The 18,217-nt window shown below is 45.4% G+C and overlaps 1 protein-coding gene across 1 annotated transcript; it reads left to right on the top strand.

Moving 5' to 3' along the window:
• Window positions 1-234: 234 nt before the first annotated feature.
• Window positions 235-16,097, top strand: T265_09556 (hypothetical protein; the record flags this gene model as incomplete). The annotated part of the gene is made up of 7 exons (XM_009175663.1): window positions 235-322; window positions 2,487-2,816; window positions 2,866-2,924; window positions 2,958-3,012; window positions 3,048-3,090; window positions 10,365-10,470; window positions 15,465-16,097. 7 exons carry the CDS (start codon window positions 235-237, stop codon window positions 15,570-15,572), a joined length of 789 nt encoding a protein of 262 aa, XP_009173927.1.
• Between the last annotated feature and the right edge of the window lie 2,120 nt (window positions 16,098-18,217).

Below are 18,217 nucleotides of genomic sequence, written 5' to 3'. Positions count from 1 at the left end.
AGGTCGTTGACGTAGATCAGAAACAGGAGTGGTCCCAAGACGGAGCCTTGAGGAACTCCAATGGAGACCGGCGCTGGAGAGGAGTAGGTCGAGCCTATTCTCACACAGAATGATCTGTCTGATAGGAACGCCTTGATCCAGCGGAGGATTTTCCCTTGAATCCCCTAAGACTTGAGTTTGTGGAGCAGCGGAACGTGTGGTACCCTATCAAATGCTTTTGAGAAATCGAAAAATATGGCATCCGATATGAGCCATTCGTCCTTGGCTTGGGTTAAGCTGTCCATAAACACAAGCATGTTTTTCACGCAAGAACGGTTCGGGAGTAATCCGTGTTGAGCTGGAGATATCAGATTGCTGTAAGTAAGGTGATCTAGGATGGCTCGCTTCAGAATGCGTTACATCACCTTGCACGTGAATGAAGCATCAGTGGCAACACTGATGTTGCTGTCATTGATGATGATGATGATGCGGGCGAACAGGTTCATTCACCACGGTCCAGCGGCAAATTTGATGATGATGATGATGCGGGCGAACAGGTTCATTCACCACGGTCGCGACAGCGGCAAATGGTACGCACGCTGGGGTCTAAAAATCGGTTTGGCACCGAAGTAGATCTTACCATTTAGTAGTAGGGTCTTGCCGGGTACCCTTTGGGCCTGATGATCCGTGAATGACACAACAGGTTTTCCTATTAATTCTCCACTGGAACGTGATATCAACCAGTAAAGATTATTAGATACTGGTCCTCCGTATGTAACTGCAGTTGTCTTCACCCACGGGTGAGGACACCGGGAAAAGTGGCGTAATCGTCGGCATCGCGCTTGACCAATTTGAGACAGTTGTATCGAACATTAAAAAGTAATCGATGCTCGCTAAAGAATTCACGGAGTTGTTCCAATGTTTGTGCAAAGTTTTGGACTTTTGGGGAGAATAAAGTTCGCGAACCGATTGTGCTTGAGGCTTCCAAGCTTCTGGGCCCCTCCTCCTAACGGTCAACGAAATGAGGCATTGGAAGTTGTGAAATGATTTACATTCTTGGTAACGGTCTTATTGTACTTTTAGTTGTATTAAGTTGTTTTGTCTGTGTTAGGTGTAATATTGTAGCGTAGCAGATCATGGCAATGCGCGAATGTGCTAGGCTTGGGTTGCATTGACTAATTTGAGGCACCCATGGCGGCGAAGTGGCATATCCGTGAATCTCAAGGGTTGTATATGTTAGGCTATAGTACTGGCTATTTTCTTGTGTGGATGAGGTGTATCTCTTATGTGCGGTGGAACTGAAACGCTTTCATGTCACAGGCATGCCTTATGTAAACTGGTGTCAGTGAGTCCGCAATAAGGCAATAAGAGAACGAGTGTTCGGTTGTGCGACATGGTTTCAATCGATGAAACTGAGCAGCACCAAAAACTGGGGTGGTCAGGCCATGTATTACGTAGACTGATTCATGGTCTGCCCTAGTCAGTGGCGCAAGTATGAAGGTGACCAACCTTTGGCCTGTCAGAAGGCTGTGTAACTTACTGCGAAGTCCGGGTGTTATCGATATGACTTTCCGTCCAGGATGAGGTCCCAACTGTGCCTGTTCGGAGGTGCTTCAAGACATGGCTCCTATTTGATGCCAGTGGCCTTCTTTTCGTCAACTTCTACTCAGCTTGAATGAGTGTACGGAGGTGTATATACCTTGAAACGGTTGTGATAAGCTAGCATCAAGTGCCATCTCTGTCCGCTTTCATTCTTTTCTTCACAATGAGGCTCTCGTCATCATCATCATCATGGACACCATGACATCAGTGTTCAACACTGATGCTTCGCTGCCGTACAGAGAAATTGTGATTGCACGGCGGCAAAGCAACAGTGTTGAACAATGGTGTCGTGCTGCTAATTATGTTGAATGACGACGTTATTGATGCGTAATCGGGTACTTGTAAATGAGCCAGAGCCGTAAAATCGGTAGATTAGGCTTATCGGGACTCTCGCGCCTTCCTAGGGCAACCCACTTGATCATGTTTACGGGTGGTTGGAGACCATGTAGAACATGGAACGTAGAACATAGAACAGTCGATCCTAGTGTGGCGTTTCCTGTTATTTGGTCGGCTGACTGCCTATCTAAAGCTAGTCTATCGTTGTACTTTGCCCTTGTGTTGGGGGAGGCTCGAGAAAGACGCTGGCTCACTTCAGCTGGTGGTCGCATTACAACAAAAATCCGGGACCGACATGCATGAGTACTCGTGCATTTCCGTACCTAAACCTAGCCGGGACGACAATCTTAGCCATAAACCAAAGCTCCTGGTCTGAAAGTGGCTCACATGCAACGTTGCGGGCGAGTCGGACAACTGGGATGACAAAAGTAATTCAAGCTGTGTCGTCATTTTATAAAGAACCTTTGAACCATGCCTCTTTCGGTCTATTATCTATGTATGGGGGGGGGGGGGGGTACTTTATTCACTCAAACCATTCTGGTCCTTTTTTTGTTTCAGCCACTTTTCAGTCAGATGGGTTAATGATACTACTTGTGTATCTGGATTCAAGTCACTTCTGTCCCGTTGGATGCCCATACAAATGCTACCACACTGCAGACAGCTACTCCTCAGTTATCTAACAAAAGGTCCCACCCGGTCCTTTGGTACCAGTGCTTCAATTTGGGGTGGCTTTGGTCGGAATGTTGGGGGTTGGGCTCGCCGCATTGTTAATGGCTTGAGTGAGACAGAACGCACCATACTTCTTCAAGAACTGTCCAAACACAAAGCATCCTCAAAAATAACCGCTCCCACTAGCCCAGCAACAGTTTCACACTTAAATACAACTCATCTACGCCTAAGTAAGTTCATATTGGACCAGCACCTCAATAACCCATACAGTTTTTCTAGCCAACGGACTTCCTTTCATAGGCTTCGGCTTTCTAGATAACGCTATAATGATCATAGCCGTAAGCGCTACCACTTTATTTATATTTGTTCAGGGTGAGTATATTGATTTCACGTTCTCATCAGTGTTTGGGCTTTCAACGATGGCAGGTAACTTTTGAATGACTCCAATTCTATACCTACAGCTGCTGGGCTTGGGAATTGGGTGTCGGATTTATGTGGCATTGGGTAAGTGATCGTCTCTGGACTTTGACTGCACTTTGACTTTTGACTTCGCATGCTTGGCAACACGACTTCGTTGCATATAGCCTGACCTAGGCACATACCTAAAGTTGACCAGCTCCCGGACTAGGATGAGTCGACTTCAAATATTCATCACATAACGGCGTGGCAATGCACGATTGACGTTCTCGGTGTTTGGGGGTACATCTCTAACATTTTGACAACTAACTGCGGTAACTGGTGTCCTTTAATCTTGCCAGCATGCATGCGGATATAGCACAGTTCCGAAACTGATAAACGTGAGGTTTATCTAAACTCTTCATGAATGCAAGGACAAATAGTTTTCCTGGTAAGTGGCACGAACGCTCTGGAGACACCTCAACTGTAGCACCATCTCGGTGCCCAACTGCCATGCCACCAGAAGGAAGCACGAGGGTTGGGATACTGTCTAGACAGGGGAAGTCTAGAGGTGGAGATCGGGTTCGAACCACGGACCTTCCGCTCTAATCACTGAGCTATCTTGCCCCACACCCGAGAGAAGCATAGTTACATGGCTCAGTGCCTGTCTACGTGGGTTATTTGGAATAATACGGAGCTGGTTGCCTCCCAGCACTTCCTTGAGTTTTTGTTGTCCACCACCCCTCATCACTCATGGATGGGGTGGTGACCAGCTGTCAACAAGGCACTTGTGTTGAATGAACGGCCCCGACCCAACATCGGCGACGCTACCATGGTACACGGGGCTAGTCTGATAAGTGGCTTTCTCATAAGACAGCCGCGTACGCACAGCAGCGGCATTCTACCGAAAACTGGCGTGATTGATATTCTAAATAAAGCCACCGATCATCGCGGTATATGGTTAGGTGCAAGGCACAAGGAGAACTTTTTCGTATTGAGCGTGTATCAGAGTAGGCCACCGCACCTCCTGGGATAGATTATTTCACTAGGATGTCACATACTCGTTGACTGGTGAAATGAATGGCATATAGAGCTTCGACTTGCTCTTGACTGGACGTGAATACGGACCATGCACCGAAAGCGAGCTGGCTCAGTGGTGGCGGACTGGATGGTCCGTGGTTCGTCCGGACTTCTGCCTCTCGACTTCCTCTGTCTAGGCGATATCCCAGCCCTCGTACTTTCTTCGGTTGGCGTGGCAGTTAGGCGCTGAAAGGATGCTACAGCTGGATCGTCTGTGGTTTTCCAATATGTGTGAATTTCAGTTTTGGTTGCAATCTTCCCTTGGGATTTTCGGATCGCGAGTTCTGTCCATCTTTACGGACCAAGTTCTTCGGTCGGATGAGACTCGGGTAACCTGTGGATGCTTACCACTCATATTCCCCCCGACTGGTTCCCGGTCAGACTTTAACACTGCTTATAAGTTTGCTTAGAACTCTTCGACATCCCAGGACCGGTTTCGCCCTTCTTGGGACCCAGCAAGTAGGTACACTCTCGAAGTTTCGGTCAACTTTATGTTCTGCCTGAACCAAAATTGGACAGTCTTTGGCAAATGCTCTCATTTACGCACCAACTTGGTTGTGATAGGTGACGCAGGTGAATCCAGCTGCATCTCTCGTTTTTGATAGCCTGCTTATGAGTAGTGTGTTACGTGTAGACAACAACGTATTGCGATATCCTGCATGTCGTACCAACTGAAACACGAGGCAACCCGATGCAGCACAGTAAGTTGAAGCGGGCATCATAAACGAGAGATTCGGCCTGATTTAATTGAGCTCCTCGGCAATACCAACTTCGTGTGCAAATGAGGGTATATGTCGGAAACCGTATATTCATGTTGCCAATACTATAAACCTGTACGCTGTAGGCCTTCTACGTCGCGCGCCATCCCAACCTGACAATTTTCCCCACAGTATCATCCTGACCAGAAGCTGCCAACATCTGGTGATTGGGTTTGAATTCCACAATACCCTACAGGCTACACTGGCTGGGAGTGTCGTATTACCGGATTGGCATTGCACCCAGCCCCATGGCTGAACGAGCTTTACCAACACTACTCTACTTCACTAAATGCTGAATATGTGCTAGCTCACATCAGTTTTTCGAGATATATCACCAAGTACCGTCTGAAAATAGAAACGTGAAATCGCGAAAAACCTCAGGGCAGATCAAGAACTTCCATCTGAGGTGGAAGATGCTGCTACAGTCGGGATGTTCTGGACGCTTCTCCATCGTATTCATGTAACCCGTATCACACCCAATAATCTTACATGAACTATCCCTGAGGTGGACGGCACGCTTATATGTAACACCTTTGAAGAGGAGTTTAGGGTGTTGGTGCAGCACCTTAAATCGCTATTCAACTAGTTACCAACGCTATCCTGTATGATAGATACTCCACTCGGTCAGTTAAGTTCAGTCCAGTTTGACAACCGTGTGCGTGGTTATCGTGGTTCGGGTCTCCGCAGATTATGGTAGTGGTTAGTGTAATGTAGAGAGTGTATAGAAGAACATTGAAAAACACTAGATGAAAAGGAAAGCAGGTTGATCATTACTAACATCACCACCGGTTGCGCCTCCGGCGAGTACCTCCAACAATTCATGTGGCAGGTCTTTGATAGCCCACATCCGCAGACGTCAAAATCAATGCAGCCAAGATTCTTTGTTGTGTTCTTCATGCTCCGTCATGAGTTGCCCAAACTGCGGTACCTTCCACTCGGAACTCTCCAGGGCACAGCGAAGCAATCAGTCACCTGGTATACATACCTTACGGTCGAGCCGGTTTCATTGGTGCAGGCGAATCTACTCGCCGCTTGAGAAAGCAGCTGATTTGTTGCCCAAAACCATAAGTTGCACTCCAGCATTGTTAATTCCATATTCCCATCGTATGTTTGCAATACTTCGAAGACGCTGATAGTAAAAAACAAGCAATTTTCTCTTGTCTTTGACAAACAGCGACCAGGCTTCACAGCCGTTTGGCAGAACTTGACGCACTGTCGCGCTGTAGACCCTGCCTTTCACTGATAGGCTGAAATCGCGTTGACTCCAGAGATGAAGAAAAGCAGAACAGGCTTCAGGGGCTCTATCAGTCAACTCGTCGGGAATGTTGCTGCCCAACGTGGCGGGTCTCTGCTATACCTAGTGGCTTTGTTACCATGAGCAGCTTTGGTTGTCCACTCCCCCAGTATTGTACTGGTATTTTTCGCTTTGAAGGCCCAGAGTGTATGAGAAGAGAATTTAGATTGCTCGATGTACTTCGTCGTATCTACCGCATATTTTTCAAGTCTGCAAGGCCTTTTCCGGAAAAAATTTTCACACTAACGATAGCGAATGTTTCTTCAACAATTAATTCGATTACGAAGACAAGAAGCAGATTTTACGGACACCAATTGGGATGATGAACTCAAGAGAATGCACTCCGAAGACTTTCATGCACTTACGAATGTTAGAGTGACAATAGAAGGGGTATGAAGTAAACCTTCGTCACTTTTTTGGGGGAGAGACAATGTCACAAAGCAGCGCAATCAGCTCAACAGACGTTGATATGCTGATCCTTATGTAATTGTGGTTAACCGCTCGGCAAATTGTTCTTCAAGGCATGCCTTTCACCAAAGCCGAAGGTTGAAAGTCTTGGATAGGACATTTGAATCGTCCTTTGTAATCACTACGTTGACTGGTGGCTTTCTAGGCCGGTGTTGGAAGAGGGTTGGACCAACCGCATTTTCCATTGCGTGTGCTTTTCCTAGCCACCACTCCTGTGTCCGGCGAGGTTTTAGAAATTCGCCGAGTGCTGTTATCATCTCGGTGGAGCCGCCTTCTTTAACTCAATCAGTGAAACCGGTCTTTTTGGGATCCAACTTGACTTGGACCGTGGCTTCATTCTGTTATGCGCAGTCAAGCGCCGAATTCTTAGCGTTTCGGACTCTCAACCAGTCATTTTTGGCAAATCGGCGTATTTCGCGTTCGTAGGTTGTCTAGACAGCTGCTGCAAACGTGAACTTAGGCTGTTCGAAAGGGATGATCAACACGATATCGTCGGTTTTAGCAACGTGATTTGTGGTCATTTTGATTGCTCTACTAATTACGGTTCGGCCAACGCAGTGTTCACGTTTGTTCTGAGAGTTAGCTTTTGACAAATAGATGGTCGTGAGCACATAGTTTTTGGAAGCAATGACCTTCTTCGATTGTGCGAGCATACACACCAAACATCCTACCGAAAATTATCCAATGCCTGTCGATTTTTTCCTAATGGGCATAAAAGCTACAGCTGCCTGGTTTTATGAATCCAATCAAACAGACCGTTTGAGTCCCCACTCAAACGGAATACCCACACAACTGGCACCACCGTGAGCTGCTTTTGGACCACCCGACACCCGGAAGGTAAACCGTGAGTAATCTGAGCTGCCTTGGACCGTTTCCAGATGCATTCCCATACTTGGGTTTTGTATGCGTGTCTCTGAGACACAGCACGTATCGATTCTTAAGGAAAAAGGGTGTGAAGTAGGGAGTCTGTTGACCCCACTGACAGGAATTACGGACATTAAACGATGCTACTCCGAACAGATCCCATGGTGTTAGTAATGCAAGTTGAGGCTATTTTTCGTTTAGGTGACTAGGAATGGATGCTGAATCTATAAAGGCACCAACAGATAAGGTTACACTGGCATGGTTAGTCTTGAAGTTTCGGCCTGATAAGTTAGAGAGACTCGCCGCTGCTTCTAAGCGGTGTGGAGAGATGTTACCTCCGGTTTTCCCTTTGACGAAAACAGGGGCTTGTTTGATGTTGTACCTCACTGTGTGCAATTTAAGACACCGGTGTCGGATATGAAAACACCTCAAAAATGCGTGTTTGGTCTTTGGCTAGTTCGCTGAGCTGGGCAATTTGGTTGCAAACGTTTCATTGCCAATCGAGGTGACGTCATCAGTGCGTTATTGGGGAGCGTAGTGGTGTGTAGCGGTGGGTTAGTGGTTCGGGGAGTTAACTCCGACTAGAGCCCCAAGCATGTGAACCAATCAAAACTTCAAGTAAGAAAAGTATTCAGAGCATTTTATTATAAATTTTCGGTTTTTTTCTGTGGATGGTGGGAAGCAAAATTTTGACTGATTGACTGGGCTATCTGTTCGAATTGCGTGAATGTCACATTGTTTGTGCTTGAGTTATTACGTTGAATCATGTTTGCACTGCCAGAGGGAAGGTATCGCCCTTGGCGCCAAACAACCGAGGTGCTGTGAAATCACTGAGCAAATTGACGCACACTGAGGGGCAAACTGATCTGCATTCATAGAGAAAAACTTTTTGAGCAGATTGAGCTAACTCAAATTGTCGATGTCATGTCCAGCATGCATTGACTCAGTACAGGAATCATTCCGTCCATCGAGTAGATGTGGGAGGCTTCTGTTGATTCACCATGCATACAATAAAGTGCATTTCCACGCGAGTGCAAGTATTTACAAGCCTGTGCCTGAGTCACCATATTGGATGTACGATTTTGCCGGGAAATTTCAATATCATTAGCAAATACTTTAATAGGGGTTGCTTTTAGGATCACACAACTGCAAGAGAGTGAACCGATGCGGTTTGAATCAGAGTGCGTCCATCTACATTGTTGAGAGTGGACCCCCATGGTAACTATGTGAACTGAGCTAAATAGCTGGAAATTCTGACTCACTTGCTAACCGTAGCTTTTCCCATATCTTGAATCTGAACACGACCATTCTTTCATTGAAGCATGTACAGCTAAATAATTCACCCTCCATCCGGATACTTTCAAGCATACTGAGTGCCTGTATGTAACCATATCTGGTTCCAGACTCTGAGATCTGATTTGTTTTCTCAACTCGGCTGCATAATTGTTCCAGAAGGATGACCTCATATTGCAGAGGGATGTGCTAATTTCAGATTGATGTCATGTAGCCCTTCGATCGAAAGTGTGCCTCTTCATTAAGAGACTGCGTTTTATTGTGATGTGACGCTTTATGCTTTCCTATGACCCTGTGAACTACAATCGGGATCGTTCGTTTTATGGCGGCTGTGCCTCTGGTAGCAGCGCGGTCAGTCAGTAAAGGTCAGACAAAAATAATTTTGTGGTTTTATGGTTATGAGGTTAGAGTGTATAGAGTAAGTTGAGCCACTGTTTCTCTTGGACAGACTTCTGACCGAAAGTTTCTGGTTGAGGACCCTACCTCAGTTTGCACTTGCTGGAAGTACTTCACCCCGCGCAAATTATGAAGTGCTCCAACCGCCATGTGATGCCTTTCGGTGGGGCACCTTACCCGCTGTATGTAGACTGTAATACCACTTCGTTCAACAGTATGACAGCTCCTAGCTCCAATCAGGGGTCACTTTTCTACGCCCCAGCCTACGCAGTACTAGCCTGTACTGGCATCCGCCACTTCGTGACCACTTTTCGATCCTCGTTACTCTGTTTTATGACATCCCCTGAATGTTCCAATCCTCATAGTTATGCGGCTTCTCTGTGACATCTGTATCACTATGCTAACGAAATTTTTATTCATTCTTATTCGTTTCTTTTTAACGGCTTTCATGAGGTCAACGTGCTATTTTTTTCCTTTTCGGATATAACAAACGCTCCAGCCGTTCAATACTTCAGCAGGTCCGTAAGAGCACAACATGGATCTTGTAAAACGGCTATCGTCTCCTGTCGTGTATGTAGGTCTTTGAGAGCCGATGTCAAACAAGACAATCTATTATTCGAGATAAGCTTTCGGGTCTGCTGAGCCTGCATTCACATTCATTTCATTTGAGCAGTCCTGCTGTTATGGGACAACAAATCCGATTAGTCCGTGATTGGCGCGAGTGGGAATCACTAGACTCAAATTTCGTTCCGTCAGCAGTGTATATTCATGGCATTGTCTGAATTTGAGCTGTAAGCCCTTAAGCTGGTCACCTTTAATGTCGACCGTCCGGAGATCAGATTCTGATTGGAGATGTGCGCTGCTGATTCAGAAGGACCTCAGAGCTAATCCACTTCCCACCGAACACCTGTGTAGTTTCAAGACATCATTCGATTACTACTCGAAAGGTTTATTCACCTGTCTACGGAGTCAAGAGGCCGGATTTCGATAGTTTAGTGCAGATGACCACAATGTTCACTAGTTTTTTGTATGGCTGATGTGATGCGTGCTATTGCTGAACTCGTCTGGTGGGTGGTCTCTGGCATTTCAGAAATTTTTATTCTTCTGCTCTCCAGTCCTATTCTATCGATTCTGTGAAAGAATCTGGTCACTTTTCAACCACTTGTCTCCTTGAGCCGGTTGGGATTTTACTGCAAGAAAAGTTGCAGCGTAAACTTTTCACATTTTAGGACTGTCGGCTACGTCGAAAGATTTGCGGCAAGACTGGGCTTTGTTACTCCTCCAATGCGTCCGGAGTTGGCGGGATCCCGCTTGTTCATGTGGACCACGATGCTAGTAAGCGATTTTTGTAGTTTTTTTCACTCTCCAGCCCTGACAGACATATTACAATTTCGTCGTTCCTAGTGTGCTGAGTTACTACTCTAATTGTTCGCGGCTTTGAGATTTTTCGGAATGAGTTTGGTGGCAGTATGATCGCCGAGGCACCATAAGTTGGTACTTTTCAACTTTCATTGAGAAGTCTATCCTATAAGGCTGCAAAATGAAACGTTTCTATACTCAGCCAGTCTTTCTGTCCCTCTGATGTATCGGCCACCGTATTATTCGTCGCCTAGGATGGCCGTAGAACCAGAAGCAAACCAATCTGTTCAAGTAGAGATGCTTTTATTTGGAAGGCAATTGTCTTTATACACTCTCTGCAAGTGGTCAGGTTTTGAGGTTCGTGCAACTTCCGATAAACCACCAATTGTTCGTCAACTGTTATATACTTCCAGCCCCCGCTTTCCCAGTTAGCGCAACGCAAAGAACATAAGATGCCCCTTCACTTTTTCCATTTCTGGAATGTTCTGTCCTATGTAACATCGCTTATCGCATGTCACTAATTTCGTTAAACAAAGCAATGGTCGGTCGAGGCACTTGATTGTCGTTCCGTTATTTACTCTATACAATAACAGTATATAGTTCACTCCTGGAAATTATTACAACAGTTTTCTGATGCATTTCATACCAGTTAATTCTGGATTACAGCGAAATGCCACAAAATCTCAGCATGTGTTCCCGAGAGAGTGTACTTCTAAGACAACATGATTGTGGCCCGGTCCGGAGGATACGCGATGTACTGCCCGGATGAAACATAGCCGTCTTGTGTTTCTTGTTTTGTTTTAGAATACGTTAACCTAGCTACTCGTGAAAGTCCATACATCTCCAAATGCGAGTTCCACTAGTCTGAAGAGGGTCTGTGCCAATCAAACACCATCTGATTTGAACAGTGGTAAGCACCGAAGAGAAAAACAAGCACATTCCTTTTCGTGTTCACATAAATCTGAATCCTGTGTGCCCGTTAGGCCGGTCCTTTTCTTTTCTGATCATAGAGAGGTGGCGTACTTTTTGGTTGAGTGATGTTCATAACGGTGAACATTACCAGTCACACGCTGCGCTGGCTACTTTCATGCTGTTTCGACACATGATTGCCGATCAATAGCGAACTCCAGTTGGTGTGTGTACTGCAACCCTCACCATTGACTGCTTTGTACCCCTTTGGGTTGTTTGAATCGAAATCGCATTGGTAAGCGTGCATCTGTGGACAATAAGGAGATTTTCTAATGGTTTTCCAGTTAGCATCAGAAATCACGCGGTTAAGATAGGTCTTTTCGCGATCGCTCGGTTCTTCTGAGCGAGCGAAGCTGGCATTTGGTAAAGCTGCAAGGCTCTCGTCAACTAGGGGCAGATTCGAGTGATGAGTTCCGAGCAATGGATTCGTATTGGGTAATCCATTAACGACCAGTTATCTATGAATTGGTCAGAATATTTGGTTTTTAGTATTGACCCTTCTCAACCCGCTGTCCTCTTGAAAAAGGCAGCAGAATCCTGAGGGACATGGGAGCGTTCATGAGAGGAATCAGGATATCCGTTTCATTTGGTTCGGTAAGCTTGACGGACTACTGATGGTCTGCAAAAGTAATACGTCCGCTATTCCTTCATAGAAACGTCGTCTCGGAGGAAGCTTTGAAGGAAGTTTAAGTTGGTTCTCGTCAATGCAAACTTTAAGAGGACCGCTTGAGGACAACTAACCGAATTAATCGGTGTTGAATTTTAGAAAGAAATTCTTGTTTAGACGTAATACACCACTTATAAGGGTGCTGAAAGCCAGTGCTGATAAGCCAGTTAGTGTTGCACGTTTCCGGCACTTTGTAAACACCACTGTACTACATACTCTGTTTGAGGACAGACGGTCCTGTGATTCACAGTCAACCGGGAGTTCTGTTTCAGACATTTCGGTATGTGCATCAAAGCCAGCTTCAGGTTTGCGAAAAAACTGTAGGTTGATTTCACCTACTGAGAGAGTTACTTTCTTCAGAGTTGCACCAAGACAATTAACTGACCTATCAAGTAGTTTTCAGCAACCTCATGAATAATGTGTTACGCCTATTCAATGTATCGCGATATCTTGAATATCATACCAACATGAATCAGGCTGGTACAGCACATTCAGTTGCTTAGCAACATCATAAATGGGTAATTCAACTGGTTCCCGGTGACGATATCTTGAATATCATACCAACATGAATCAGGCTGGTACAGCACATTCAGTTGCTTAGCAACATCATAAATGGGTAATTCAACTGGGTTCCCGGTGAGTCTCCCGTCAAAACCAAATTGGTTCAAAAAAATGAGTGTTTGTCGAAGTTCTTGTTTGTTAGTGTATCGACTAACACTCAATACAGATGGATTTTGGATTTTATCATCACAATGAATCAGGATTTTGGGGCCCACACTTCCGGTCTAGGACACTTTAATAATCCTCTTGCGTGTCGTTCACAAGTTGTTCAGTAACACGCCTATCGATTAGTTACCAAACCTTTCCGAAGCCATGACCGCTCAGACGATTCTCAACATCCTACATGTGATGGGCAATGGCGAGATATTTGTAACCCGCCTGACAAAGAATACGCGACTGGTCAGAGCACGTTAGAGGTGATTACGCTGTTCAAAAGGAACTCAGGAACACCATGCAGAAACCATTTTGCAATCTGTTTTGTACCGTCCAGTGTTTGCGGACGCTAACAACCACAAGTTCATCGACCCCAGCAAAGTATGTCCAGAGAAGATCAAGCATCAGTTGAATCAGACACTAAGCCGTGTTGTCTACATATACAATTTTTCATTGCGAACTGCCTTCATGAGCACGAGTTACATGCAACAATGTCTTTCCATGCCAGCTGGCATGCGATTCATCGATATTACTACTAAATATAGTCGACTGGCACCTGTTTTCGAATTCGCTTGTCGTTGAACGAAGCCGCGCTCATCGGATATGGGTAGATGCCTTTCGCGCGGGGCCCTTGGTCTGGTATCGACAAATACATATTTGCGCATTATTTTGGTTTTCACGGGAATTAACTGGATCTCTCGCTTATGTTTAAGTTTGGGAATCTTGTTGTGGACCCGTTTTGCGTCATCTGATAGTCCGACATTTTCAGTTTATCTAATGGTGTGAAAAAACGAACAGTTCGTTTATCACTAGGCGGACAAAGTCAACAGAACTCGTTTCATACTTATCAATCTTCATTGATTCGCTGCTTCACGCTTGTGTGACGCATGGCTAGTCACAATCCGTACACTTCCCGTAAGGTCTAACCAACCGTCTTGTCCGTCAATTCCGCACTCGATCATATCCTTGGTGTTCTACTTATAGAACGGATACATTTGTCCCTTTTTAACAACTTGGCGCTTTCTCCCCGCCAAATTTAATGATCGGTACTCCATTGTACTCATTTCTCAATCGATGAAGCAGCTGTTTCGCTTTGTTTCGAAACTTGGTGTTTGAATCGAGTGGTAGCAGTGCTTCCCGAGAGTAGTATTTCCTCCTTACCAACCAGTTTTGACAATTTTCCGTCCTGTTTGTCTAAACGATACCATTTGCGCTTCGCTGTTAGCATGTGCCGCGAAATCGATCGTCAAATTCAGACACCCTCTTGTTGCCTTCGGTGTTTACACTGTGAATTAGGCACATCGTCGGTTGTAGTCATGTGCTCGTCTATGTCAGTGCTGGTTTGTACTGTTTTTACTAAATGAACATTAATGGTTGAGATTGAGGTGTCGGACTGACCACCGTCATTATTTTTTCCCACTACAGTACGCTGCTTCATCTGTGGTTCTTGCAAATGGGTTTTCTAAGATCCCTATTGTGTTGCTTCTCACAGGGCTGGATAGTTTGTTTGAAAACACATGTTGAAGCGTTCTTAAAAAAAGAGCTGCTCAACCCTGACTGTTTATTTCTTACATCCCGGAACACCGTAGCTATTCGACCGTCATTTCGTATCCGCTATAGTGAACTACCAGATACTGAGGCTCCATATTAGATTATCAGCTTAGACCGGAATGGAGACGACCGAATTGAACGACGATCGACCCATCCTGTTTTTATTTGCCGAATAAAGATTAAATCCGTGCTTATATTTATCGCCAAAATATCCATCACTTTAGAGCTCTTTTCAGTTCTATTGATTAGCTGTACCAGCCAATACTCATGTGCAGCCAATTGCGGCCCAAAACTTTGTTAACGCCATATATGTGCGTCTGCAAACTGTGGTCGTTTGAAGTGCTCTACAAAAGCCCACATTCTCACTTTTCGAATAGTAGGGAGAATTCGCAACGAAAGAATTAGGGGACAGATGTGTGTTGCAGCAGTAGTTCACGTGAAAAACAAGCTCGCGCTGTGAACTACAGGTATCACGTATGCCTCATTATTGTCCGCTTATAAGTGAACACCAAATTTAAGGTGACAACCAAGAGGCAGATAGTCCATAGATTTTTAGGAGGCTATGAAATAGATGAAAAAGTGCTGGAACATACCGGTGTAACCCGTATTTTGTTATGTGGTCAGCTTGGTTCTCGCAACATTTTTTATGAGGACACGCCGGAAGGCATGACTTCATAACCATCCAATAGTTTTCTTGAGCTCAGCTTCTGTGCCAAACTTCAAAGTGTTTGGTATTCTGACAACGGCGTGTTTATGGTACCGGTTAAGATGGATCAACCGAGTCGTACAGCAGCGGATCACTGATGTTGTTGCTCTGATGCTAGGTGAGTCAGGGTGACATCCTGTTTTATGCGATCTCCACACACGGGGGGCCGATCGGAGCTGAGATCGGGAGAAACTACGTCGACAGAGAGCAGCAGAAATCACTTGACTCCAAACTTACGATTTCTTCACTTGAATATTGTTGGCTGCCATTACCTCGCGTAGATGCTGAACCACTCATGTTTTAAATGTAATGGCTCTCTTCTTGTGTCTTCGTTTTACTGTTTATACTTGTTTTTTGTTTCAGGGACGCATTACTGGAATTACCATCGGTTGTCTGCTTGGTTTGCTTCCTTTGCTATTTTTCGAGCGGGATAGAGATACAGAAAGCACAGCGCCAAAAACCAAATCTTGATAAGTGCCAAGCTATAAGAACAGAGTTCCATGGAACAACCGTTTTCTCCATGGTCCGTGTCAGTGTTGACCTTTAACTTTTTCTATATTTGTACCCAGATCCAGCATTTTATAGTCAATACTCTCCTTGTGATTACCGTCCAGTCGCTGTAACCATCCAATCAGACGCAACCATTTTATTATCCTCGTAACCATGCTTACCAATCGGTTGCCTTGTTGTTGTTGTCTTTCTTTTTATATGACAATCGCTTTGTATGAGTAGTTTTCATGTGTGCACTTCGTGGTTTGAAAGCACTGTGATCTGACTATCCTGTTGTCGATTATCAAGTGGGATGTAACTGTTTTCTAGCATTCCATACATGCTCTCATTCCGTTTACTAGCTCGAATCGATGATAACCGACATAGTTGCCACTGGTAACCTATGTTTCAACCATCTGGCTGATGTCTTCTGTTGACTATTCCTTCAGCTCATACCTCAAGTACACCAGGCCACCTTGCAGATGGAATTTCACTGGGAATAAACAGATTTGTCAACGCTGATTTGTAAACCACAATCCAGGTTACATGGTGTACTGTCGGTCAGTTTCCCAATTGGAGAGAGGTATAATGCCTGGACAATGGGTGATTAAACGCATCAAGGCCTCCCTAAATTCACTCTCAATCTCACCCTAAACTACCAGAGGCTCATTTTGAAACCTCTATTTTTCAATTTCCTCGCGGTGTGGAGCCATTTTCGAGCCAGTCTGAGCGAAACCCCACTCAGTCAGTAAACGAGGATACGAGGGGGATTTGTTTCTAGAAAATACATCGGACAAGTGCTTAGTAGCGTAAACCAAACAAAATAAAACCAGTATGCTCACACCTGTTGGCGACCTAGTGGGAGATTGCTGAAACGCTCTTGATGCTGCCAAATCAGTGTCCCAGGAAACCAGCGGTGTAAAGTAGGGGCGAATTGCTGGTGGGCGATTGAAACGTACGGAGGGTTGCTTACCCGTGAATGGTTTGCTGAACGGACGAGCCGCCTGAGGAATTTCGTATCTGCTTACAAAAGACGTTCACGTTTGGATATTGCCAAGTTATCCAGGCCTAGACAGGAAGAGGTCGGGTTCGAACCACGGACTTTTCGGTCAGTAAATTCGAACTCCAGCCATCTCGGCTACATGTTATTCTGAAGGTCTGTTTCGCTCCGCTTACCGAGAAATGTAAACATCGGCCAGGATGTCAGCAGTAATCATATCACCGGTTAGCTGAATTAACGGCCAGTGCACAATGCTTCAGTCGGTGCTGAACAAGGAGTCGAGAAAGAGCTCTACGAATACACTCACGTGCACACCTCAATCTTGTAACGAGTTTGTTTTCGAGACAAATCCTTTGAAGTGATATACAATAGTGGATAACCACGATGCTCCAGTACGCCTTCCAATAAAGCTCTGGCGGTGTCCCCTTTTTGGTGACGAATAGTTCCATTCTGCCCAGCTCGGTGAACAAGCCGACCAATAAATTAGGGTCGGTGACACACGATACTTCCAGTGCGGTTTCTACATGTGGCATAAATATGTCATTTTTGAGCCAGAAAATGTTTCATCTTTCATTTCGAATGCTCTATTACCCCGAAGGGAGATCACATTGGAAGAAACTCCCTTATGCAGTGTTGTGAAAGCAGCGCTCACGCAGAAGGCCACCAATTTCCTTCGCGTCGCGAACATTTATTATTGTCAAGTGGTGCACTTACCCCGAGCATCCGGCTGACTCGTTATCCGGACTCCACCCGTTATTCTAACTTCCGATAAAATTGGTTTCCATTTCTAATGAGATTGACACACTTGGACGCAAGCCTTCTTAGGGTGCCAGTTCTCAATCATTGAACGCCTTGTGTACGAGCTGCGCACTTTTGACAGTGGGTGGTGAGATGGACCGGAAGGTCTGTGGTTCGAAGCCGACCTCTGCCACTCGACTTACCCTGTCTAGGCTTGGGCAACCTGGCAGTATCCCAGCCCTCGTACCTCCTTCGTGTGGCATGGCAGCTAGGCACCAAAAAGGCTACAACTGGACGATTTCTTTTTAACTTTTGACAGTGGTTGGATATTTCGATCGTCACGCTACTATGATTGTAGATCGAATAAAGATGCTGTTTGACCGTATCATCTACCGGTATCATCGCTGATGCATCCGTCATAATACCCAACACGGATTGCTTCGAACCTATAAGACACTCCAGACAATATTTACCGGAGTCTTGATAGGTTTTTCTGTAATTAAAGCTTTTTACGAGAGATCAGCTTTCGTGTTTGTCGCTGAATCAACCGTTACAGAATCGAACCAGCAAGCTCGAGGCTGCTCAACCGTTAACTCACTGGCCGGAAAGTACATGGCTCGAACCCAACACTGATATTCCGACTGCTCCGCTCTATGATTGGGTAACACGGTTGGTGACATGGCAGCTAAACACCGAAAGGGTGTTACAGCTGAACGAGCATCAAATCAGTATGGGTGACCTAGTCACTCAAACCAACAGCATGAAGCACTGCTAACACCTTTATGTTGGTATCCGTTTCATGCTCCATTTTCATCACGACAGTTCAGCCCATGACTGTTGCTGGTCGCAGTTCAACAGCGGTATGCAGTTCCGGTGTATTGGTCGTTGA

This window comes from Opisthorchis viverrini (genome assembly GCF_000715545.1).
Source record: "Opisthorchis viverrini unplaced genomic scaffold opera_v5_290, whole genome shotgun sequence".
Classification (NCBI taxonomy): domain Eukaryota; kingdom Metazoa; phylum Platyhelminthes; class Trematoda; order Opisthorchiida; family Opisthorchiidae; genus Opisthorchis; species Opisthorchis viverrini.
This window is presented reverse-complemented; position numbering and strand designations above follow the sequence as displayed.